Genomic DNA, 24,082 nt, shown 5'->3' on the forward strand with positions numbered 1-24,082 from the left:
ATACTACAAAGATAATCATGCACAAATAATTTTATAATTTAATTTTGTTTTTCACTGTCTACGATCATATGTCACTTGTCAAAAGGATTATATTTTGAATATTGTCGACTTCAATAATCCTATGTTTATTATCTTACTGACAAACGATAAAAATGATACTATATCAACAATTTCATTATAATTGTAAAAAATACTGAAAAAATTGAATAATGCAATAACTTTGGGAATTATAAACAATGGTTTATGAATTACAGCGTACTGTTTATAGTGTTTATATAAGATACTATAACAGTGAGAATATTTTGAACACCAGGATAATAATTCCATCCATATTGTTATAGCATTTATGTACAGTGGAAATTATTAATTTTGTATTTATCTGTAAATATGTATTATACATATATATGTAAGAAATTATGAATATAATTAAATATTAATGGCACTAGTAATCATTAGACTAATTAAATTTAATTGCAAGATACATTAATTTTGCAAGTTTAGTTCCTTGTATCTAAGATACATTCTTTAAAATCTGCATTTGTGACAAAATTTATAGTACATTTGTACTAGTTTATATCCATACTAATTTTTTGTGATCTCAGGTACCAATTTTAAACTGATATTCATAATTCATTTTGGATATTAAATGGATATATACATATGTACGTACATTATATCTACATGTACATACATATGTACATACATTGACTCTATATTGTCTTTTCTTTTTGTGAAATTATACAGATGGTATTTAAAGAGCCACAAATAAACGAACATTCTATAAATCTTTGTTTTATTTCAATAGTTCATAAGTTATTGCACAATACAAAAATATAATGTTCATAAACAGCAAATCATTTCTAAAATAGAAATATACTTACCAAAATATGTACCAATAATATTTAACTATCTATGTCCTGTTTCTACCAATAACGACTCCAAAAGTATTATTAAGTTTTCTGGAAGTAGTGGTTGATGTACCCAATTAGCTAGAAATAACATTTTCCAAGATTCACCAGAATGATGTGCTACATCTTCAAAAATTGCTCGTTTTATTTTAGCCTCCTGGGAATATGCATTGTGTATTAACTCTGCTACTTGTCCTAAAAAAAAGTTATATATTTATACAAATAAGGTCTTCTAATTATGGTGCTTTTATTATTATTTATGCACTTATTTCATAAAATTTTACTTATACCACATAAATAAGTTAATTATAAGCTAAGATATATACCAAATTTTACTCCGGGCCATGTTGTAAATAGCTTATCTGTAGTTTTCTCTAAAGATGTTGTTACTTTCATTTGATGTGCAATCTGTGCAAGATTTCTTACAACATTGTCCTACAAATAGATTTAATTTTTAAAGGAAATGCTGGAAATACTGAAAATCTGAAAATTACCAATATTTCGCAGATATTTTCCAACTTATCACATAATTCTTGTAAATTTTGAGAATATGTTTCATTCTGCTTTTCTTGTGTTATATTTTTCAATAATGTTACTCCTTGTAAATGAGCAGTATTCCATTGCTGTATATTCGCATGTATATCTGCAGCTAAGTCTCGTACATGACGAGCAGAACCAGTCAAGTTTTTTCCAAGTGTTGACTTTGGAGACAGAACCTCTATAACATGAATAAATTTGAAGCAATTGATTATCATAAATCTAAATCTATTGTAATAGAAATGTATTTTCTTACTATATTTCTATAATATAATATAATATAACCAATTCAATTAATTCCAAATCAATTAATTCCAACAAACAAATGTTTATATTTATTACAAATTCAAGGTTAAATTTCAGAAATTTTAGAAAATTCAAAAAGTGGAATTAATCACTTTGGTTTGTGAATGGCTTATATATATTTTCTGTAGCCATTAAATAGTCAATAAAAATATTTCAAATATAAACATTGATTGCTTACTACTAACTGGAGAATATTGTTCCTTGTTTATTATTTTTGTGGAAGAATCTCTTTTCTTAATATTGTCCATTCTGATGGAATTTTTAAACAATTTTGAAACAAGAACTGTTATTGGCACTCAATAACTATAGAATAAATTGAAAAATAATGATAAAATTAAGAATTTTCACGTTTATAAATTTTTAAAAAACCATCACGTGTACAAAATACTAATAGTGGCAACAGTGAAGAACGTGTATAGATATGAACATACAATTAATAGACTAGCATATTTATACGAGGAAGACAAAAGAAAAATCAAACTTCCCATACAACAATGAATTTGTATGTACTGATTCAAAATATTATCTCATTGGTCTTTTACTTTGAAACAAAGTATTTTTAATAAGATATAACCAGTGACAGTACTGCCGCTAAAGGGTTAATCCTTTAATAAAAACCATTAATGACAAATATAGGGCAAAGTATGTAATATTATTAAAAGCTAATTTTTTATGGCAAGATGTCCACAATAATGTTACAAATTCTCGTTAATTTTTCTTGTAGAATTCCTGCAATAATTATTGAAAATATTTATCACAAATTTCAAAAATGTATGCAATAACAATGGGATGCAGATGGCGCGAGCATTATAGGCACAGTAGCGCGGTAAAATCAAATTTAAAATGGTTTGGCGCTTTTCTGGAGGACCATATAATATTTTGCATTTATAATTTTACATATGAAGACGATTACTACGCTATCCCCAAAATATGTAAAAAGTTCCCTCTTTTAAGTGTATTTAACATTATCATAAAATTTAACAGTAAATGGAATGACAGTGTATTTGGTCAGCTGCTAATAATTGGGATGCCAATAATTGCATCAATGACTAATGAATTTATAAGTAATAATAAAGATCTGGAAAGCCACACCAAGTTTCTTCGAGCAAACATACTAAATAATAATAAATAACAAGGAAAGTGTATACTTCCGTAAAAAAGAAAAAAAAACTATGACCAGTAAACTGTTAATGTTTCATTAATACAATAAGTTTTTCTACTTCCACCAGAAAAATGGAACGTAATTAAAAATTCATTTCACTTTCCAAATATTATGGAATGTACGCGACTGTCAATATTCTATACGTTCTTGCATATTTTATGAATACTGTACTTTTCTGCACATTGAAATTTCCCATAAACACATAAAAATCTGCAGTCTTTTGCTCACAGATTTGAGGCTGCCACATCTCATTATCAGCAACATACAGTTCTCACTATTGCTTTCAGTGTAAGCAGTGTCCTTTCGAAAGAATTTTCCCAACGTTTCACAAGCATCATAGCTATGCTGGTACAGTATCAACGAGTTACTAGAGTTCCCGATGAAGCTAGCTGCAATGCTTGCAAAACTTTAAGAAAACCTTTCCAAAAGGACAGGATTAACACCCAAAAGCCACAACAGCGAAACTAATGTCTAAGTTAATCTTTAAAGTGGCACTAATTGGATCTTCTACCCTAGATTCAAGAATATTCAATCCTTCAGAACCTGGCGACTGGTAAGGAGCACCTGACCCAGACGGACATCAAAGCAGACTGTGTTTGCTTTGGTGGTCGTCTTTACACCACCAGTGGCCGTTAGGTGGGTTTCAACTTTGCAGCTGCGCAGGTGTATCCGCCGGCACCTTCTCATTAACATCTTGCCCAAAAAGCCAGTCACGCTAGCAGGAGGATCTGGTACGGTCGAGCCATCCTATCGATCCCCCTTCTACCATCGCAGGTGTGACCGTTTCGAAGATCGGACAACACCTCGGCACCGTAGTTTTGCGCATTGGGAGCTGACCATTCAGCAAGAAGATGCAATGGGCGAGGGCAAAAGTGACCGTTCCAGCAAAAGGTAACGCAACGTTGTGTCCATTTGCGCCTCGTTTCTTCGAGCCGCCTCGAAGGGCGGGAAACGGGTTGCCGAGGGGCATCAAACTCCTCAGGTTTAACGAACCGCTGATCTATTCTACTATTATTTGTATTGGGTTGATGCACAAGTTGGGACGAGTCGTTTCTTCTTTTCTCTTTTTTTTCAGGGCAATTATTGCTTTTTATGTATTGGAATACTTATGTTACTTTTTGGCATCATGTCTTTGTCATACATAAAGTAGAAGATCCAATTACATATTGTCACTTTAAGGATTGATTCTAACATTATTTAATTTTTTTTTAATTTATCGATCAAAGGCACAGGTATAGGTATTTTTCTTATTATTTGTTTGTGTATTATTCACTAAAGCTCTACTTTTATTTAAAAATTCATCGATTTGAAAACAGTATTTCAGGAGCTATTACTATCACACAATCATTAACATTCATATATTGCATAAAAAAAACTTATTTGATCTCTGAATTAGAATAGTTGGTATCTTCTACGATGCTACAGTTATCTATAAAATTAGATTTTACTATAGTAGTAGCTTAAACATTACAATTGTAGACTAAAATAGTAAGTAATAGAATTTTTCACCTCAATCTGACAGTGTTCGAATTTTACTGAAGATCATCTGAGCTTAGTTAGTGTGAGAATCCTTGTTAGAGGAATTTTTTTTCTCTTGGTAAAAAATCGATTTCTTTAAAATTTTTTATTAACAAAACTATATAGTAAATTATTTTCAGAGTTTCTGTATGTTTTTATTTTATTTTGCATTTTTACACATTTTTAAGAAATGCCGGACATTTTTTTTTCTCAACTTGATGTACCATCATTTATGATGCCTAAAAATCACACCATTAACTTAAGTCTTAGTGAATCCAACAGCAAGACGTATGTGTAACAGGCATGTGATGTTATAAAATGTTTAAATTTTTGTTATTTTTAGTATTTAGGCACCTACGTCATGCTATTGTGTAATACAATACATATTGTTGCTTCTTTTATATTCATTCAAGCTACAATATACAACTTAAAAGTTAAAATTATACTGGTGTTCGAATATTAATGAAATTCACTCTATGTCATGTTAAAATTTCAATTGGAAAAAAGAACTGTCGGTATCATGTTAACATCTTAATGGCGTCGACCTTAAGCAAAATTTATCTATGATACGCTCCGAATATGGAAATTGAGAGTTCCAAAGATATTCGTGCAAGGTAATGTAAATTTATGATTGCTACATTCGTGCTTTTGCGAAGATCGAACCTTCTGTCACGGAAAGAAAATAAATTTCGACGTATGTCAAAATTACAAGACCGAGATTGGTACGAGTATCGCAAATAGCTTCGCGGAACGACTCATCTTAATGTTATCTTGTCCTGTAATGGCATTAATAGGTACTTATCGGTTTATGGATTGGATCTATTTTTAAAATGTGTCAAATCACTTTGTAGAATCGAGAGTAACAAGCATCGAGCTTAAATGGAAACTGACAAGGCGTCGTCTATGATTTCACATCGAGGTTTAATTTCCTGTCCAAGCTAAAAGCGTTCCTTTTGCCCCAGCCATTCATCATCCAAATCAGTCTTAAGTGCTTCTATACTCTTTTCAAGCTGTTTAAGTATTCTTTAAAACTGGCAGAAATATTTTTCCAAGAATATGACAAGTTTAAAGCTTCAAAGTATCTATTTACAAAAAATTCTCAAATTACCAAGATTCTTAAAAAAAGCAATAATTTTATTAAAAAAAATTAAAACCAATTTTCACTCTCTGCGAAAATTATCTTTTGGTAGTTTGCACAATCTTGATGATTTTCATTTGAAAATATAATTTGTACACTTTAAATGAAACATTTAAATAGCTCAGTACAAAACAGTCCATTGATTTCTTAACAAAAAGATTCCCCAAGATCGTCTTAAAAAACGAAGGTCTAGACCAGAATATCCCCTTAACAGATTAAAGAAGACCTCACTTTCGCGACACTTAGGCGGAACAGCTGGTCGGTAACATCTGTAACACAGGACGAAACAAAATTCCTCATTGTCTTGGCGAGGGTAGAGACCTTCAGGGGCGTGTGGCCTCCTTACTTCTTTAAAACGTACTCGCGTGCAAACGTTCCTGGCAAAGTGCACGCAGATCGAAGTCGTGGAAACCGGGAGAATTACTGTCCAGAACAGCCAGCACTGTTGCGTGTGCGTGCGTCAACGCGCCGCGGACATTTGTTTATCCGCGTATGGAAATTTGTCGTGGAGACGATGACCGAAAATCGGGGTCACCGGGTCCCTAATCCCGATAACGGGCATCGCGATAATTCGGCACACGAAACGATCTCAAACGAGGAACGAGTTCTCGTGACCCTTTAGTTCGAGGGAGATTGAAAAGGGAAACACGATTGTGATCGTGGGGCGATATACAGGGCGTTCTATTTAAGTTGACGACAAAACGCCTCGTTGACAGCTGGTTTGAAAAAACGGGTGGGGGGTTAAAAAGGGGATCTTGAGGGAAAATTAAAATGATATTAGTTTACAGTGTGTGGGCGTTTTCAAGGTCATTTCGAGTTTAACTTTTCTTTTTAATGGAAACATACTATTCTTTATTTTGGAATTCTATTTTAGATAAAAATATTAACCACTTTTATCTGAAATTTTTCTGTCGGACATTTATTTTTTAAGATATATAGAGGAACGATGATAAAATTATTTATCAGTTTGAAAGAAAAATTGCAAGAGACAAAAACTGATCATTTTCTACATATAAAGCTCTAAGAATGTTTCATAATTTTTTATCAACTTAATTATATCAACTCAACTGATAAAAAATTATGAAAGAATTTCCAGAACTCTATAAGAAGAAAATTAACAGTTTGTTTCTTGCAATTTTTCTTCAAAACTGAGAGAACTCACGTTGAAAATTCTTGTAAAATCCAAAACTTTGTAGTTGTAAAAGGTAGAGATTGTCCAAAGAAATATTTAAAATAAAAGTTATTTATATTTTCATTTAGAATAGGATTCCGAAATGAACAATACAGATCTTCAATAAAAAAAAAAAGAAAAAAACTGGTTTTGAAAACATCTACACATTAAAAAACTAATAATGCTATTTTAATCCCCTCTTAAAATCATGGAACACATGTTCCAACTTTTTTTTCTTAATTACTTGTCAGATATTTTGTTAAACGTCAACTTAAATGGAACAGCCTGTAGCATAAGTACATAAATATGACAAATGCTTCTTTAAGACATGATTAATTACTGCGACTTCTAGGCAGGTGAATGAGAAATAGAAATTAATTATTCTGTTCTATAATTATACGTTATTTTCAAGTTTACATAAGAAACGATGAACGTTGTTTAATGAACAATATGTTTTGTTAATAAGGAATTACTTTTATAAATATGTATTTGTTTTTTAGCTTGTTGAATTTAAACAAATTACTGAATTTGACATAAAAAAGTTGAAGATAAGTTTGGAGATTTACTTTTAAAAAATACATACACGAATAAAATCAAATGTCCCAAAACCTTTGAAACATATTACTTGACATAAATGCACTTTTTAAATTTTTTCTGTATTAGGCTTCTTTTTTATAAAATAGCACTAAAAATATGATGGCACAAAAAATGTAACAGAATCTTTCATATAGAATGTAAAAAAACTGGCAGCGGTGGGATTCGAACCCACGCCTCCGAAGAGACTGGTGCCTTAAACCAGCGCCTTAGACCGCTCGGCCACGCTACCTTGTGACAACGCCTCATTTCACATGCAATCACAAGCTCTATACTTTCTTCTTCTATAGGGTGTTCCACTTAATATTCCTATTTTGCAATAGAAAAAAATATTCTAAACGAAAGTTGAATGGTTTCAAGAAGGCACAATTTTATAAAATACTGAAGAACTACTTTTAACACATTACAAATATTTGAAAATTAATACAAAATCGCGAAATAGTAAAGTGTATATCAATCTTTAAAAATACACTTTGCAAACCGAGTTGTTCACGATTCACTTTCAACACTATCACTTCCCTGGTCGAATACAAACTGACGGAACCTGGTGCCGTTTGAGGCCCAGGACCCCACCCCTTTCCCACTTTGGAGTAAATTAGAAAAAAGAATGGTCTGGGTCAGGCATGGTATGAAACCTGGCGCTCGGTGACTTCACGAGGTAGAGTGGGAACTTTTCGAATGAGGTGGGGATTCCTAACAATCGCTTGTTGGTGGAGCTATCCCCACCTCATTCGGAAGTTGCCTCTCTCTATCTCATGACGTCGCTGAGCAGCATGTTTCATACCATCCCTGGTCAGTACATACAGGACGTTAAGAAAAAATGTTCAATAATAATGATATAACTCAAATAATAACAGCATTGCATTATTGATATTAACAAAAAGGTTCTTCCGTGAAATGAAGTTATCGCCTAATTTCTCGAAAAAATTATGATTCTTTAGTTACGTCACTAGTGCAAAAAATGAACAACATACATATAATTATTAATAAAAATTCATTCTTTTAAACATTATCTCTGAACTAACGTTTCATAAAAAATTGTTGTACCCCAAAAGTGACTTAAAAATCTACACTCTACCCATTAGAACTTTTTTTGCTAAATAAAAAAAGCTTACAAAATTCTATAAAATCAAAGCTTTCTTGTCACAAAATATTTCAACGATTATTTGTCAAGCTCATGTCATGTTAGATACAAAATTTGTATTTAATAGAAAGCTTACGGAAATTGCGCTGGATAACTGATAAGACTACAATCAGGGTTCCATTTAAAGTATTGGCTCGCTCGAAGTCTGGACATAATCCAAATCTACATCAATAATGAATACAATGCTCCGAATCGGGGCCAATTTGTAAGAACGCTGTAATTACGTGCCAATCACGGTGAAATGCTGGTCAATTACACTCGATCGCTTATTTTGTGGGTCATGGTGATACATTGATTGTAAAATGGATGCCACCCCTTCTTCACTTTTACAGTAGAGCCTCCCTTATCAGAACTAATAGGCAAACAAAGATAGAGAAGTTTTGTATAAGACAATTTTTAGATCACTTTTCTCATATTAGACTTCATTTTTTAAAGCAGAACTTATCAAAACTGTCCATTTTTGCAATATTTAAAGATTCCATGTAGGTATTAAACACAACTTATAGACATCAAATTAAAGATACGAACATTCTGCCATTAGAGCATATTTGAAGCAATACACTCAAATTTAAAATAAATTTCTAATGTCAGATTTGATAATAAATTGATAAATTCTTTATATTTGTATTGTAAGTAAAACCTACGTTCCTGTATTGACATCTTAAAATACAAGAATTTGTGGATTAAATATTTTATACTTTATAATTCTTGTCCATTGCTGGAAACACTGGGCGGTGTTACCACAGTGGAACCGTTTTGGTTTCAATTATTAAAAACTACTGATTTCAAGTGGTTTAAGGGGATATTCTGGTCTAAAAATATCAAAATATCGATTTTTTTTTTCTAAATTCAAGAAAATGATGAAGTTGTAGAGATTTGAAGGAAACAGTGCAGAAGAAAGTGACCTTAAAATTGCTTGTTTCGAGTCCAAAGGATGTAGGTTCCCCCTTAAAGTCGGAAAAAGACATTCAGATTCGGAATAGTTCAATGAGACGTTTCCTCAGATTTCCATCGACTTCTCTGGTACGACGGTCTCCGTATAATGTCTCTAAACGTTTCCGTGCGCGCGGGCCATTAAATTTCTTTTTCAGAACTCCTCTTCGTAGATCGATGCGTCGCGTCTGAGTCTCGCTGTGAAGGCATGTAGCTTCGTACCACCCTCTTCCTGTTCCTTGTGCAACCCTCCGCGCGCTCGCCGATCCGCCTCCTCTTCTACCCTTCATCCTCTCCTACAGCTTCAGTATCGTCGCCGAAAGATTTCAGTCCGTTCCGAGCATCCACCCAGCTCGGTGCTCCACTTCTCCACAATTCTCGCCTCCCCACTGGCCAAGAGCTTCTTTCCACACGTGCTACTGCAACTTTCAATCTTTCAAAAATCCTGCTTTGCCTTGTGTACTAATTAAAGGGTCTATTTAATTACTTACATTTTTATGTTCACATTTGTTTCATATTGGGTAGACCAATTCTTTTTTAATATACTTGCTGGTTTGAAGTCTCCAAGCAATTAGCAAAGTCTCGAAGGATTAAGAAGAGACTTTCTTTAATGTCAACTCATGTGCTAACAGTTCACTTTAGTCTTGTTAAGAGAACTTGTCTTCCGAATAAAAGTGCACAAAGACAGAACTATTATAGTTTACTTCAAATAGTTATAATTTAATATGAGCTTATAACGAGGGACTGTGACACATCTGTGTCTCTTTGCTTAAGGGTGAGACGGCTGATCCGATTTCATGAATGAAATCTGGGTATAAACGTGTACGACTTTCTGAAAGTAGGTGGAGGTTGAATGACCAATCGCTGAAGGGGCTGATAAGATCGTTCGGGAGGGGTGAACACGCCGGGATGTAATTTAACAATGCGATAACAGTACGCGGTATTTCATTATGTCGAAAGATAAAAGAGATCGATACTTTTTGCGATGTGAACTCTGATGACAGTTATAATTACATATTCTTCAATTGACTATCGTTTGTCAACCGACGAATAACGGTAATATTTAATTTGTACGTAGGCAAAGGTCCTCCCATGCTGCCAACAAGTCGTCCTCGGACACTGAGCTAGCGCAAGGCAAAGGTAAAGGGAAGAAAAGTAAATCCAAGGAGAAATGGCCCCTCCTGGAAGGGTTGACAGTGGATGAATTGGCTCGTTATCGAAGAAGGCGTGTTCATGGCCAGCCGCGGGACAACCTTCGACTTTATCCTGAATTGGAAGACAAGGCCCTCGTCTCGGAGTACCGTGAAACGTTTCGTGCTAACGAGGATTCGATCAAGGTTCGCATACATGATAAAACTGAGCACTTTTGATAAATCACTGGTTAAATACCTGTAGACTTGAATCATGTGATTCCCATAATGGAGTATCAAACTCTATTCGCTATTTATTGATGATATTTAATTCTCAAGTTGGTCTAGTATCAAGAGATAAAGGGATTTAATGAATAATCATAAAGAGTGACGTTTATTAAACAAACTTTTTTAGAAGTTGTTTGAAATTCATATACTTTCAATTTACAGTACTCTCTTAAAACATATATAAAAATAGGTAATTGAACCTTAATATTTATCTACTTTTGCGCAACATTGAAAATGATGTAAAATGATATATACAAAATATCCTTTTTTGTATATAATAAATAGAAATATAAACGAGAAGTTTTGGAAAATGCGAAAAAGCCACGTGGCAGTGATTAGACTTCCCTTAAGAATTTGATTTTTATTTAAGTAATAATTTTCCGATTCATAGATAAACTCCTTACCGTAGGAAAACATTGAGTTGGAAAAAAGCAAGCAAACTGAAGATTCTCAACCAGAAGATTTAACCGAAAGGGAACAACCATCGAACGAGGAAGAACCCAAGGAACAAGATACGAAAGACACTGAATTTTCAGTTACTGATAAGGAATCTGTAACTCCTTCGATACCACTTGATGACGATAAAACGATGGAGACCGAAGTTACCTCGAAGTTTGCTAACTATGCCAACCCTAAACGACCATCTCTTATTAGGAGGTAATTTTGTAATTCATTTAGGAAGAAATAGAAGTAGTATAACTTTATTTTAGCCTCCGTTAAGTAAAGAGTTTTGGTTTTGTAGAGACATTTACTTCCTGAATATTACACTGGTTCTTATTTATAGATATTCTGTGTCCCTTTTCCTTTACACTTCCCAATTCCTTATCATTAATCCACTCTTATAAAAATTCACTTTCAATAGCACTTAGAATCTAAATTTTGGTGTTTCCCTTAGATCACCAATTTTCTTTACTTTTTTTTTCTCGATTAGGAAGAAATATTTGCATTAGCTTAATGCACGAATAATTTTCTAACAATAAGTTCTCTAATTAAATTTGAAATAATGTATAAACTGAGTAGTACTACTTATTCCTGAATTTTCCAGTCCCTTCGGCTCATCCTGCATGAGATTAAAATCTGCTATTTTAGTAGCGTACTGTATTATCCTTCTTCTTACTATTCAACTTCAATCATTTCTTGATTCAATAAAAGAGGGACTACTTTAAAGCGCGACGGAGAATTTTACACGGACACGGAAACGTATTCGTCGTATGTAGCCTACGAGGGTCAGCACAGACCAGAACTAGCTCGCAGGCCCACCTCACTGAAGATGGAAGGCGACCTAGACACGACCACCGAAAAATGTGAGAAGTTCATTCAGTGGCTCAACGTCAGCCGCCCCGAGCTGACGCGTGTCCCTACGCACTTGAAGCTCGAGGGTGAAATCGAAACTGTAACAGAAAATCACGCGAAATACGTGCCATTCGTAGGCGTGCGAAGGCCGACCCTGCTGAGGCAGAACACGCACCTAAAATTGGAGGGGAAGTCGAATTTTGTGCCTGAGTACGCTGACGTCTTCAAAAGACATAACAGTAGAGGTGATGTTACAAATTCCCCGATATTTATTTAAAAATAATCTCGAATATTTAGTTAGAAATTTTATAAAATTTCACATCACTATTTCATGTTACAGAACGACCCCAGCCAGTGAAGCCTGAAACCCACCTGAGAACTGGAAAAGACTTTTTCCTGAATACCGAGAACACTGACAATTTTGTTAATCCTTCTTTAAATGAAGCACAGTTGATGAATGAATTAAACAGAGACGTTGAAGAGGAGGAGATACGGCAAAAAGAGCAGAGAGAGAAGAAGAAGGAAGAGGAAATGAAGATGCTGGTCTCCAAGCTAGAAGATCTTAAGGGTCCACCGCTTGGAATTCCTGAGTACAAAGACGCATACAAGGCAGATTAACATTTCTTTACCAATTCTTTCTATGTTAATACTTATACAGGGTGATTCTGGTAACTTGGAAGGAGTATAATTCTATTCCAATATTCTTTTTTTTAAACTACCAATTCAATTAGAATAGTTATCTATTCCTTTTTTAAAACTACCATCTCAATTAGAATAGAGTTTTAGTCTATTTCAATTACCAGACTCTCTTTGTATACTATAATCCAGAACCATAATCTCCTCACAGGACTTTCCACGAGGGCGTCCCACTATCGCGAAGCCAGAGGATGAAATAGGTCGAGCGGATGGCTCCAAGATATCCTCGTCGCCAACCAACAAATTTTTGAAGAAAATCGATCAGGATCCGGAATACAAATCGAAATACATGGACTATCAGAAGGATCATCCTGTATACCGGAAACCACCGCTGGCGGTGAGGTCATCGATGTTTCCTCCGGAGCACAACGCTGGTTTCGGTAAGCAGGAGTCTAGACGATGTGATTACGAGCTTACCAGCGAAGTGAGATCTCAGTACGTCCCTTATGGTCGTGTACCACGAGTCGAGCCCATGAAAATGCCAGCAAATTTGCGTTTAGAGGGGAATCTGAACCTTGAGCCGGAATACAGAACAGCTTACTGTACTAAACGTGAAAGTCAGTTGCACACCGAACCGAGAATGCACCGCAGACGAGACCGTAGTCTTAGCGATGGCAGACGAAAAGAAAATTACTGGATGAACAACAATGAGGAACAGTTCAATTGTGTGAATGCTGCTCAAGGTCAGAATGCGTTTCAAGTACTTAACACGAAAATTCATGAGGATACTGTTTGTGGGAGACCACCCTCTGGCAGTCGAAGGTTCGTACATAACTTCACAATTGGAATGGAATTGAATTGGTGAGTTGAAGAATAGTACAAGTCCACAAACCACATTCTAAGATATTTGTGTCGCTAATTATTATGAAAGTAGTCTAAGTAAGAAATCCGAAAAAATTGAATTTATCATTTAATTTTTTTAAATTTCTGACTTTAATTATTTTGATAATTATTGGCACATTTAGTTCTGTTCATTTTAAATATCTGGATCCTAGAGCCAGAGTGTATTAAGTTCATTTGTTTTCTGTGTGACGTAATACACTTTGACTCTGGGCTCCAAATATAGTTTTGAGATTATTTAAAGATGTCTCATTTTGGATTTGTACTATTCTTCAACTCGCCGATTCAATTATAGTCTCTCTCAGTTACTAAAATTACCCTATATAATATTTTCTCCATTTATGATAATGTTAATGATTCAGGGGTTCGAAGATTTCGCAAATTCAAGTTCAAAGACCAATACATGTAGACGTGGTAGAACGTAATGCATTAAAAGATGAATTGCTTAGTCCCACGTATCGACTTCACGTCTGCAATGTTGACGATGAACCTCAAGGATTTAGGCGAAGACGTTCACCATCGCTCCAGTCTTCCGGAAGGATTCGCAATCCTTCACCCGATCGTGCACTTCAGAGCGATGATGTCAGACCATATTCTCCTAGTTTTGGGAAAACGATTAAGCAACACAATAATGGCCAATCATTTGTTGTTCTGGATAATGAGATTCTGGATAGAAATAGAAACGAAGTTCGCAGAAGGAGGGCAGACAGGAATTATAATATTGACGAGCTTTCTCATTCTAAAGGCAGGACTAGAATTACAACAAATTGGATGCCACCATGGTATGATAGTACGAACACTATCTAAAGTAATAAGTGCATCTTACAAACATTTTCTGTTTGCATAACAGAGAAAATGGATTCACTGTTTACATTATTAGTCCAAAGTAACGAAATTTAAATGAGAATATATAATACATAGAATATGTATAATCATTTCTTCCAAATACATGCTCGAAAATTGTAGTTTTTGAGTTGTGTCACTTTTTAAATATATGTGCGATATGTATATCTATAATGAGATATATAAAAATTTTATAAACTGCTCTAAAAATAGTAGGATATACAGAAGGTGGAAGTAAATTTATACTGTAATGAAAAATATAATTCCCTTGTACAAAAAATAAATTTTTGTTCTATGCTTTATTTTAGAGAATTGAATTTAAATATTTAAAAACCTTTAAACCTTAATGTAAAATATTAAATACATGTGTGTGTGAAATACTTTACACTAAAATACATCATATTAAACTATGAAATTATATTATTTTCAGAATGATATACTTGATCAAGTAAAATAAAAGAATATTAAAACATTGCTTTGTATGCAGCATGTTACTGTATATTAGCAATCTATGAAAACTTATATAAATATTATGTAATTAGAGTTATAATAAATATTACTGCCAATTTTATGATAGTACATATGTATAGTGAAATATAAGGTACTATAAACAAGTGCTGTAAAATTTTAAGAGTTTATAGTACTCAGAAAGAATAAACAATGAGCAATTAACAGTTTTAAAATTAACCCTTTTTATGTGAAATCTTCATACCTTTCTATTTATTATTGTTCCACAGAATCCTTCATGTAAATGATAACAAAATTTTATATTCTATATTCCAAGAATTGATATGAAGTCTTATATTGATGAAGCATTTTTTATTAAACTTGGTAAGTATTATGAAACGTCAAAATCTTATGTTAACACCTTCTACAGGATGATTCTAGAAGCTAAGATGGACTATAACTCTAAATTTTAACTGAAATTAAAAAAGGATTCTGAAGGAAAGAAGGAAAGCACTGTTTAACAAACTTTATCGTCCTATTGTATAGTTTTCTTCTTTACAAATACGCACAAGGAGTAGAAAAGTACAATTGTATTTTTTTCTAAATAGAAACCAATGTTTTTTTGCATAATTTGATTCTATGTCTATGAGATATAGGATAAGAATATTAAAAACTTAGTACAATGGTGCACACTTAAATTCCAATAAAGTTGTTTCAGTTAAATTCCAATGACCCAAACTGTCTATTCATTATTTTGGAGGCCAACACAACAATTTATTTAAACTTGATCATTTCTATAGAACAAAGTCTCAATCTGCTATATGAGAATTATAATGCAGATCTCCAATTCTATTGGTATTTAAGCATGACTACTGTACTTAAAATATCCATTTAACACTTTATAGTTTTTGAAAATTTACGAGAAATACTAATAAATAAAGTTACAGTGCTTCATAATTACTAGAGCCACTCTGTACATTGCAAATAATAAATACAAAATTTTCCTTACTTTCTCTTTGTTCCAACATCTCTAAGCATGCATGGAATTGTTTTTAAGATATAGATGTCATACAATATTAAATAATATTAACTTTTATATTAACTTGTTAATAACCCTTAATGTTAATGTGGTTTAAAACAATTCGTAACAATAATAGTAATTTAAGAAATCTTTACAGCTACATTATTAACTTCACACTTCACACTATTCTACCACCGTCACATCACCATGCAAACTTGAGGGTGCTGCGTATTCGTCAATTTGCGCAACCGGAAGCTAAAAGAATGGAAGGACCAAGGACCATCAGCCACTCTCAGTCTCTTCCTCTCATGTTTAAATGAATATTCGACAGAGATTCTCGTAATCGCGAGCGTTTCGCGCGCAATATAAATTGTACTGTTAATGACTGTGTGACTATGATTAAATGAACATTTAACCGTGAGAATTAAATAATTAAAAATTAAACTGAATGTGAATCCCCAATCGGTGGATTGTCACGTGATTCGTATCACGTGGTAGTCGACTTAAGTTAAGTAAGGTTAGAAAAAACTGTCAAGTCTGCGCGGTCTGTATATACAGGGTGTAAATAATATCGCAATATTTTAAAAGGTGGTAGAGGAACTCAAACGGAGCACAAAATGTTCTATAATAGTATAATGTCCCATCTTACAATAATAATGCTTTAAAGTTAAAATCCGAAATTCACTTTGAGTCAGAATATTTTGAATTTCATTTGAGTTCCTCTACCATCCTTCATCAAAGTATTATAATAAATATTGTTTACACCCTGTATATGTACGCGAAATACGCGAATTTGAGTTTAAACTGAACATGCGTGAATTGTTGGATTCGCATGTATATTCGGCTAACTTCATACCGCTTGCTACAAGACTTTAATAGGAATTACGGATCGGCAATCTCGACAGCGACTGTCTGTATTGCGAAAATACATCAAATTTAAAGGAATTTGTTAAAACTCATACAGTGAAAAATTATTATTGCAAAAATGGCAGACCCAGAACTTGAAGCAATACGACAGCAACGATTAGCTCAATTGCAGTCACAATACAAGGTAAATTAACGTTTGCTGCCGAATACTAATTCCGATATTATAGAATATGGTATTTTGTATATTTTATACTATTAATAGTAATTATTATAATGTTGTTTTAATTTCAATTTTATCCAGTCAAAGAATGACATCAAGTTTGATTGCATTTTGAAGCAACTAAATGTACTATAATCGATTTGTAGTTAAATATTTGTGAGTGCTATAAGAAGCAATAATGCATTTGATTTTGGAATCAAAAAATCGAAAACAGTTCTTTCGAAATTAGGTGTATTTCCAAAGAATGTTGCAGGTCTGTACAATATTATTGTCTGATAAATAATAAAGTACAGTAATTTGTACTTTAAAGAATATTATATTGCAGTAGAGCCTCTTATAGGAATAGAATGTTCACTACAACCTTGTCCTTTCCTGTTATATAAATATTTACATACAATATATACTTTTCTGTATTCCTAGTATTAAATATTATATTATATACATATATCGCCTTATAACAGTGACAGAAATACTGTACATACAAATATTACACAAACTGAAACATCAAAAGAAAGTTATTTTATGATGAAGATATGCCTTCTCACACTGACAATGAACACTTAAAATATTTAAAAAAGACCTTAAATGAATTCAGTCAAAAAAAGAATGTAACATTAAAAAACCATGTTGAAAAACTTAATATAAATGTAATTTATTAGTTAAAAAGATATGAGCTTCTTAAATATTACAAAAATTGTTAATTTTGTTGATTTCTACTTGAATAAATGATGTTTAATATCAGAAAAGTGGTTGTTCTAAATAGTTTTATCTCCTTTTTAGTCTATATCTAGTAAGCTCTATTATATTAAAATCAGGTTCATTATCTAAAATATTTCCACTAATATATTTGGACTGCAAAGGATATTTAATGATTTTCTTTTAAAATTTATATACCCAAAGTCAATTTATTTGAAATTAAACTTAACTTTTATCTAAATTATTTTTAATTAATATTTAGCCCAACAATGGCGAGAACAAACAAGCAATGGAAGAAAAGATGCAACAAATGGAGGAGATGAGGAACTCCATCCTTAGTCAAGTGTTAGATCAATCAGCTAGAGCAAGACGTAAGAATCTTAACATATACATAATGTATATGAATACATGTATCTGAAATATGTTTTTCTGATAGTTAACACATTATGTCTTGGAAAACCTGAGAAAGGAAAAATGGTAGAAAGTATGATATTAAGTATGGCACAACGAGGACAACTACCTGGTAAACTTGGAGAAAAAGAACTTATTGATTTACTCGAAAGTGTAAATAAACAAACACAAAGGAAAACTGTTGTTAAGGTGAGTCAGGATGTGTTATACAAATATTTTTGAGAGTAGCAATTAATAACGAAAAATTAATTTTAGTTTGACAGGCGAAGAGCAGCATTGGATTCTGATGAAGATGACTTATAGCACTTATGAATACTGAATGGCTTGCTAAGAAGAGATATTACTCTCTGATTTGATTTTCAAGTAAAAATTGGGTCCCTACAATATACAGATATACGCTTAATTAGTTATATGTTCTTATTTTTTATGATGTATTGAAATAAAAAACATTGAAATGAATCTTATGATCAATGTATCATTGATTGTAATCTAGATTTTATTATTTATAATTTATTAAAATAAACTTTCGTTGATTATCTCCATTCTGCATATAATTCAGAAGTTTTTCTCAACGTACAATTATTAAAAAGGATTTATGAACTTATTAGTTATCATTCTTTTTTATTAAATATAAGTAAATACACATTCAAAATGTATATTTATTTCCCCATTCCTAAAAAGAACTTCCATGCTCCAAATCAAGCATTCAAGAAGTTTACACAACGATTAAACTTGGTGTAGTGTGACATATTTGTTCACTACATTTATACAAAGAAACATATAGTTTTAGTTTTAAATATAAACATGTAATTCTACTTGAACATTCACATTCTTTCACAACTCTTTAATATATTTTATATTTGAATTACTAAAAATTATGATACAAGACAAATTCTTTCACGAGATTTAAAAAAGCTCATTTAATTACATGATTTGTATTGTCTTGTGAACGATCCATTTAGCTAAAGTGTATTTTAACCCTCGTTCGACAGTACCTGCCTTTTTTTCAAATCCAAAATAAGAGAATCTAGATTCATTATTTATCGATTGCTTAGTCATTTTTTTATCTTCAATAGCAATCGAAATATGTAAACTTGCTCACAAATTACATATTTTACGCATTTATACAAAAATGAAATGAAGATATCAATTATTAATATTTTACAATCTGTTAACTCTATAGTAAGTATTATGTACAGAGTACTCTTTACATTTCTTCAAGAATTAGTGTCATTAAAAGAATCGATATTCAACATAAATGTTTATTACAAAATGCATATGAAAAAAAAAACAAGAATTGAATATAAAATAGTCAGCACTGTACACTGTACGAGGGTTAATTATTATTCTACCTAATTCATAGAATTTTTTAAGTTCATTATCTATTTAAAATGATCAGTAAACTGATCCACATAATTGTATTCTGTTCAAACAAAAAATTATTTCACATTAAATAATAGAGTACAAACCTTTATACCATTGAAAGTCTCATAAAATTTCACAGACATAATACAAATGATAACGTGCTCTTAGTCTTTCTTTATATGATTTGCTCCTGGTTGCTCTACAATATCAGAAAATAATTAAAAAATATTTTATACACATATACGCCAGAATTTGAACAAGTAATAAATTTACCTTCTTCCTCATCGTCTGCATCTAAAATATCTGGACAACAAATGCCATAACATATTAATGATAAAAATCCAGCTGGTAAGCCAAATAAAACCATTGTCAGGATAGGATTACCCATCCACATCGCAGTAAGAGTTGTTTTTAACTCGAACCACGACCTGTAAATATGTACTAGCCAACTGTTTCCACCATATCGCTGAAAATTTGCACGTTTTTGTATTAGATGTTACATTCTTCTATTTGTAAAATGATTAAAATCTATTTTGAAAAGTAGATTTTCATTTACCGGAGCGCTTTCATTATGCACTTGCTCTAGGAACAACTCTATCACATGAGGAGTCAGTTTTTCTGCTTCATCCTCTGGAATGTGATGGTGGTTTGTCGTAGTATTAATAACAATTAAGCTTGGTAATGGTAGAACCATCATAGCTATACTATTGACTAGATCAGGACTAGCTATCCAACCAAACTGAAAGTGACTGATTAAAAAAAACAATGATTACTATCATGTATTGATTGAAACAGTATGCAAATTATTATAGTACAACTTACTCGTGATACTTTTCTCGTTTGCTTTTTATTACAGATTCTACCATATCTTTGAATCGTACCATATGCGGTGGTACTTCTTCTAACTGATTTTCTTCTACCACTGCTAGAACTAGATTTTTATTTGTCAAAAAAAGTTGATTTATATTTCCTCTTGTTACTTTTGGAAACGTAGGAAAACGTTCTGCATTTATCCATCTGTACAATGTTTCATTTAATTTTTCTATATCATGTGTAGTGTGGCCTAAATTGCAAATCACATATGAACCAATTATTATGAATCAAATAATAGAGTTCTCTTGTTATATTACATGCATTATGTATCTTACCAGTAAAATTATAGTGTGTATTTTCTTTATAAACAAACAATGCTGGAACATTTTCCACTGGGGCATAATTATTAACAACCTTTGGATGAGATTGATAGAAAAATGCATGAGGTTGGAACACATCAGCAGTCTTATGGTAATATTCCTGAATAGAAAAATTTCTGTTAATTAAAATTTCTATTATCAAGTTATGAATAAAATAAAATGTTTGTTTTACCCATAATGGTCCAGATCTTTCTCCAACATATAAAAAGTATAGATCACGGTCTCTTTTAATTGTGTCAAAACTTTGAGTTTTTGTTACTTCTTGAACAGGAGGACCACTCACTCTCAGTGCAAATTTTACTATTTCATCTCGTGTTCTGTCCCCATGGTATACAAACTCGTGTTCACCTTTCAAACTATAGACAGATAAGTGAAATGAGTAAAAATATATTGATTTTATATTAAAAAAAGTAATTTAATTCTTTCATTTTACAATATAATAGTTGGAAATCCTTTGACTCTGAATGCATGAGCTACACTTGTAAATCGAGTACAATCTACTCGTCCTACTCGTATTGATGTTGCATGTAAATGTTGTGCTACATGTGCCCAGATTGGTTCCAGCCGTTTGCAATGTGCACACCATGGGGCGTACATCTAAAAAAGCATTGTTTTGTATAAATATTAGTTTTAGAAGTCTTTAGATGAAAAAATTAAAATAATATATTACACATAATATCCCACAGAATATAACAAGATTCTAAAAGCAAAAGAATGTCAAAGAAAATGTTTAAAAAGTAGAAATATTGGAGAAAAAGACTTCTGTTTTTTTTTTCAAGACTAAAGTCAAGATTCCTTATATGTTTATATCAGCTGGTACTAGATGCTTGGATTTACAATCTTGCTATATTGAAGTGGATACTATAATATATACTATAAGTGGTATTCATACCATTACTAGCCATTGTCCATCTTTATGTATATCTAAGAATCTAAAACCAAATGTTTATAAAAATATAGACTTTGTATATGAATAATATAAAAGTGTATACTATATTTTTAATTCTTCTATACCTGTCACTTAATTCCAATACACGAGATGCTGTTATTTGTGTGGAAATCCCCGAAAAAGCTAAAAAATATTTGATATTATAATGAGTATATTTGTCAACAGCAACTAGGCCTAAATGTTCACAAGCATGCAATAAAAAATTGAAACATGACAAGTGCACTACTTGATTATACAGTATGAAATTTGATTTGCTACTGATCATCATTCATTTCCTTCCGGATATAGCTCCAACCTGGAACCCTCAGGTAATAATAAATAAAAAACTCAAATTTGAATATAATGCATTCATTAGTATGATCTCTAAGTCTACTTATTGATCCAAAAAAAATTGTTAGCATAAGAAAATAAATTCGTTAAATTTTTGTTCAAAATTAATATTTTCAATATCATGCTATACTGGTAAATTATCGATCGCTAACATTAAGGTTATGAAACCAATGATTTATTATCAAATTTACACTTCTTTAAATAACATCAACAAAACATGCATGTACGAAACCAAATAATTTCACTGTACATATTTACCATAAATAGTTGCGATGAGCACAAATTTCGTTAATGTTACCATCGCAGCGAAGAGACTATTAAGTGAGGAGAAGCCTTTTTCATTTAATCTTAAAGTCCGAAACGTCAGGGCCAGTCAATTTATTTCCACATAGTTGTAACGATTAAAATTTTCGGCTTTTAAACTGCGACACAAACGATAAACTCCACTGTAGTTCTACCATGTTTTCGTTCGACGCCACACGGTCTTCATACCGGCTCCTTTAGAACTGCTGAATTTTGCTCTTTGTAACATCTATATGAAATATGAAATGAATGAAAACAGTAGATAAAGAGGCAGGGGGGACATCAAAGTGCATTTATTGCAAATTTTTAATTTTTCTAACATGTGAGTAGACTTCACCTTAATTATTGAAATCCAAGGGACAGAAATATAGTCGAAATATGCATAGTTCATCATGTTCGCTAACGTTATTGTTTTCTTTATTTTCTAGCAATTTTTATAGTCTTCTCAGAATTAATCGCAGCAAAATTCAGTTCTATAAACTGTCAGTTCGATTCTTCCATTTGAATCGTGATTTAATTCTTTGCTAACTGGTTTATATTCGGAAGAATTTTCTTCGTTGCGAGTTGTGAGACAATCGGGTAAGTTGAATGTCGGTTGAAGCGAAGGTTTTTGTTTATAAAAATAGGAATTTTATTTGTACATCATATGAAAGATATTTAGTTTCTAGCTGTATCGAAAGTTTCTATTCCTTTCCATACATATTTAGTTGTATTTAACGCTGACATTTTATGGAATTTGAGATCTAAGCGTTTCTTCACTTTCCTCATTAGATTCGATTTCCTCGAAGTCCTGAAAGGAAGATCATAAAGTAGGTTTTGTGTCATTTAAATCGGCAGATCATTGACTTATGTCTTTGCATTCTTGGCCGTACATTTTTAAGCAACTTACGTAGACTTACTCTTCATCGGCAATTGTGCTATCGGGGAAACCGCTAAGCAACATTAAGAGAAAAATATAAAACGAGTGTATGACGTTAAAAACGACCATAACGAAAACGATATACACGTAGCAAAGAAATAAAAAAGGAAAGAAAATGATGGTCAGGCCAATGGTAGCCAAACTCGTCAATACACTGCCCATTTTCCCCCGATTTCACTTGCGAGATTCACTTTTTAATTATATGCATGTATGTCACGAATTTAGGGTTGAACCATCGATTCTTCTTTTTATTTTCTTACGTTTTTAACGATACTATTTACAGATACACTAATTTCGATATTGTGGGAATCAAGAGTTCGTTGATGAAAATAAAAATTAGAAATGCGTTATGGAATATGAAAATTATTTGTCGAAAGGAATAGCTAGTTCGTGAAATAATTGTTTTTAATTATGGAGCTCGCGGAAATGGCTTTTGTAAATTATAGAGCTTTTCGAATTGTTTGCTTTGAAGTCTCTGTTGTAAATTTAACATTTACTTATTTAAAAATTGCGTACCTCGTCCTCTATCACACCATATCTGATATCTATTGGATGGATCCCGGTTAGTTTATACATAAGCTTTAAATAAATCGTAAGAGCCGTGTTAATTAAGGCTATTAAATATGCTGTGTATAAATACGTTAAATACAAGAAGGGTAATATAATTATTTTCACGGAGGCTCTAATTAGCCTCCGAAAGAACATCCCTTATTTGAAATGAAAGTTAAGAACGTACGCGTATAAAATTTTTATTTAAATTTTAAGGGATTCCATACTTCTCAATTTAATGAATTTTAATCAAATGTCATTATTATAAACTTCTTTTTCACGTTATAAAATTTAAATGTCTCTTAAATTCA

The 24,082-nt window shown here is 32.2% G+C and overlaps 4 protein-coding genes and 1 non-coding gene across 7 annotated transcripts; 2 read left to right on the forward strand and 3 right to left on the reverse strand.

The window, feature by feature from the left end:
* Positions 1 to 248: 248 nt before the first annotated feature.
* LOC143187118 (cyclin-dependent kinase 2-interacting protein-like) lies at positions 249 to 2,114 on the reverse strand. 2 transcript variants are annotated; one of them, XM_076391114.1, is made up of 5 exons: positions 1,930 to 2,114; positions 1,403 to 1,626; positions 1,235 to 1,343; positions 882 to 1,103; positions 249 to 379 (listed from the first exon to the last, which is right to left on the reverse strand). In XM_076391114.1, the coding sequence occupies exons 1-4, from the start codon at positions 1,997 to 1,999 to the stop codon at positions 907 to 909; spliced, it is 600 nt and encodes a 199-aa protein (XP_076247229.1). In that variant the 5' UTR covers positions 2,000 to 2,114; the 3' UTR covers positions 249 to 379; positions 882 to 906. The 2 variants fall into 2 exon arrangements, with proteins under 2 accessions (XP_076247229.1, XP_076247228.1); XM_076391113.1 differs by lacking the exon at positions 249 to 379 and having other exon boundaries at positions 783 to 1,103.
* Positions 2,115 to 3,667: 1,553 nt separating this feature from the next.
* LOC143186840 (uncharacterized) lies at positions 3,668 to 14,694 on the forward strand. Of its 2 annotated transcripts, XM_076390645.1 has the most exons (8): positions 3,668 to 3,804; positions 10,490 to 10,748; positions 11,239 to 11,486; positions 11,982 to 12,367; positions 12,463 to 12,731; positions 12,970 to 13,198; positions 13,319 to 13,580; positions 14,021 to 14,694. In XM_076390645.1, the coding sequence occupies exons 1-8, from the start codon at positions 3,770 to 3,772 to the stop codon at positions 14,463 to 14,465; spliced, it is 2,133 nt and encodes a 710-aa protein (XP_076246760.1). In that variant the 5' UTR covers positions 3,668 to 3,769; the 3' UTR covers positions 14,466 to 14,694. The 2 variants fall into 2 exon arrangements, with proteins under 2 accessions (XP_076246760.1, XP_076246759.1); XM_076390644.1 differs by having other exon boundaries at positions 12,970 to 13,580.
* Positions 7,485 to 7,566, reverse strand: Trnal-aag (transfer RNA leucine (anticodon AAG)). The gene has a single exon. It is a non-coding gene; the product is annotated as a tRNA-Leu (tRNA).
* Positions 14,695 to 16,826: 2,132 nt separating the features above from the next.
* On the forward strand, positions 16,827 to 18,627 carry Pdcd-5 (programmed cell death 5). Its single transcript, XM_076391227.1, has 4 exons — positions 16,827 to 17,020; positions 18,015 to 18,123; positions 18,189 to 18,352; positions 18,419 to 18,627. Exons 1-4 carry the CDS (start codon positions 16,955 to 16,957, stop codon positions 18,464 to 18,466), a joined length of 387 nt encoding a protein of 128 aa, XP_076247342.1. The 5' UTR covers positions 16,827 to 16,954; the 3' UTR covers positions 18,467 to 18,627.
* Positions 18,628 to 18,802: 175 nt separating this feature from the next.
* On the reverse strand, positions 18,803 to 23,980 carry Tmx3 (Thioredoxin-related transmembrane protein 3). Its single transcript, XM_076391221.1, has 11 exons — positions 22,641 to 23,980; positions 22,259 to 22,532; positions 21,736 to 21,793; positions 21,614 to 21,653; positions 21,155 to 21,318; positions 20,894 to 21,077; positions 20,677 to 20,821; positions 20,351 to 20,591; positions 20,085 to 20,277; positions 19,802 to 19,994; positions 18,803 to 19,727 (listed from the first exon to the last, which is right to left on the reverse strand). Exons 2-11 carry the CDS (start codon positions 22,299 to 22,301, stop codon positions 19,693 to 19,695), a joined length of 1,296 nt encoding a protein of 431 aa, XP_076247336.1. The 5' UTR covers positions 22,302 to 22,532; positions 22,641 to 23,980; the 3' UTR covers positions 18,803 to 19,692.
* Positions 23,981 to 24,082: the final 102 nt, after the last annotated feature.

Source organism: Calliopsis andreniformis, unplaced genomic scaffold (assembly GCF_051401765.1).
Source record: "Calliopsis andreniformis isolate RMS-2024a unplaced genomic scaffold, iyCalAndr_principal scaffold0022, whole genome shotgun sequence".
Classification (NCBI taxonomy): Eukaryota; Metazoa; Arthropoda; class Insecta; order Hymenoptera; family Andrenidae; genus Calliopsis; species Calliopsis andreniformis.

What these genes read in the sequence shown, in the direction of transcription:
- Tmx3 (XM_076391221.1), bottom strand. Translation starts at nt 22,301, where the DNA reads ATGGTAACATTAACGAAATTTGTGCTCATCGCAACTATTTATG. An exon ending in GCTCATCGCAACTATTTATG is followed by an intron (nt 21,794 to 22,258) that starts GTAAATATGTAC and finishes AATATTTTTTAG; the next exon opens with CTTTTTCGGGGATTTCCACA. An exon ending in TGCAGACGATGAGGAAGAAG is followed by an intron (nt 19,728 to 19,801) that starts GTAAATTTATTA and finishes CTGATATTGTAG; the next exon opens with AGCAACCAGGAGCAAATCAT.
- LOC143186840 (XM_076390644.1), top strand. Translation starts at nt 3,770, where the DNA reads ATGGGCGAGGGCAAAAGTGACCGTTCCAGCAAAAG. An exon ending in AGTGACCGTTCCAGCAAAAG is followed by an intron (nt 3,805 to 10,489) that starts GTAACGCAACGT and finishes ATTTGTACGTAG; the next exon opens with GCAAAGGTCCTCCCATGCTG. An exon ending in CTAACGAGGATTCGATCAAG is followed by an intron (nt 10,749 to 11,238) that starts GTTCGCATACAT and finishes TCCTTACCGTAG; the next exon opens with GAAAACATTGAGTTGGAAAA.
- LOC143187118 (XM_076391114.1), bottom strand. Translation starts at nt 1,999, where the DNA reads ATGGACAATATTAAGAAAAGAGATTCTTCCACAAAAATAATAAACAAG. An exon ending in ACAATATTCTCCAGTTAGTA is followed by an intron (nt 1,627 to 1,929) that starts GTAAGCAATCAA and finishes TTCATGTTATAG; the next exon opens with AGGTTCTGTCTCCAAAGTCA. An exon ending in AAAATATCTGCGAAATATTG is followed by an intron (nt 1,344 to 1,402) that starts GTAATTTTCAGA and finishes ATCTATTTGTAG; the next exon opens with GACAATGTTGTAAGAAATCT.
- Pdcd-5 (XM_076391227.1), top strand. Translation starts at nt 16,955, where the DNA reads ATGGCAGACCCAGAACTTGAAGCAATACGACAGCAACGATTAGCTCAA. An exon ending in AATTGCAGTCACAATACAAG is followed by an intron (nt 17,021 to 18,014) that starts GTAAATTAACGT and finishes ATTAATATTTAG; the next exon opens with CCCAACAATGGCGAGAACAA. An exon ending in TCAATCAGCTAGAGCAAGAC is followed by an intron (nt 18,124 to 18,188) that starts GTAAGAATCTTA and finishes TTTTTCTGATAG; the next exon opens with TTAACACATTATGTCTTGGA.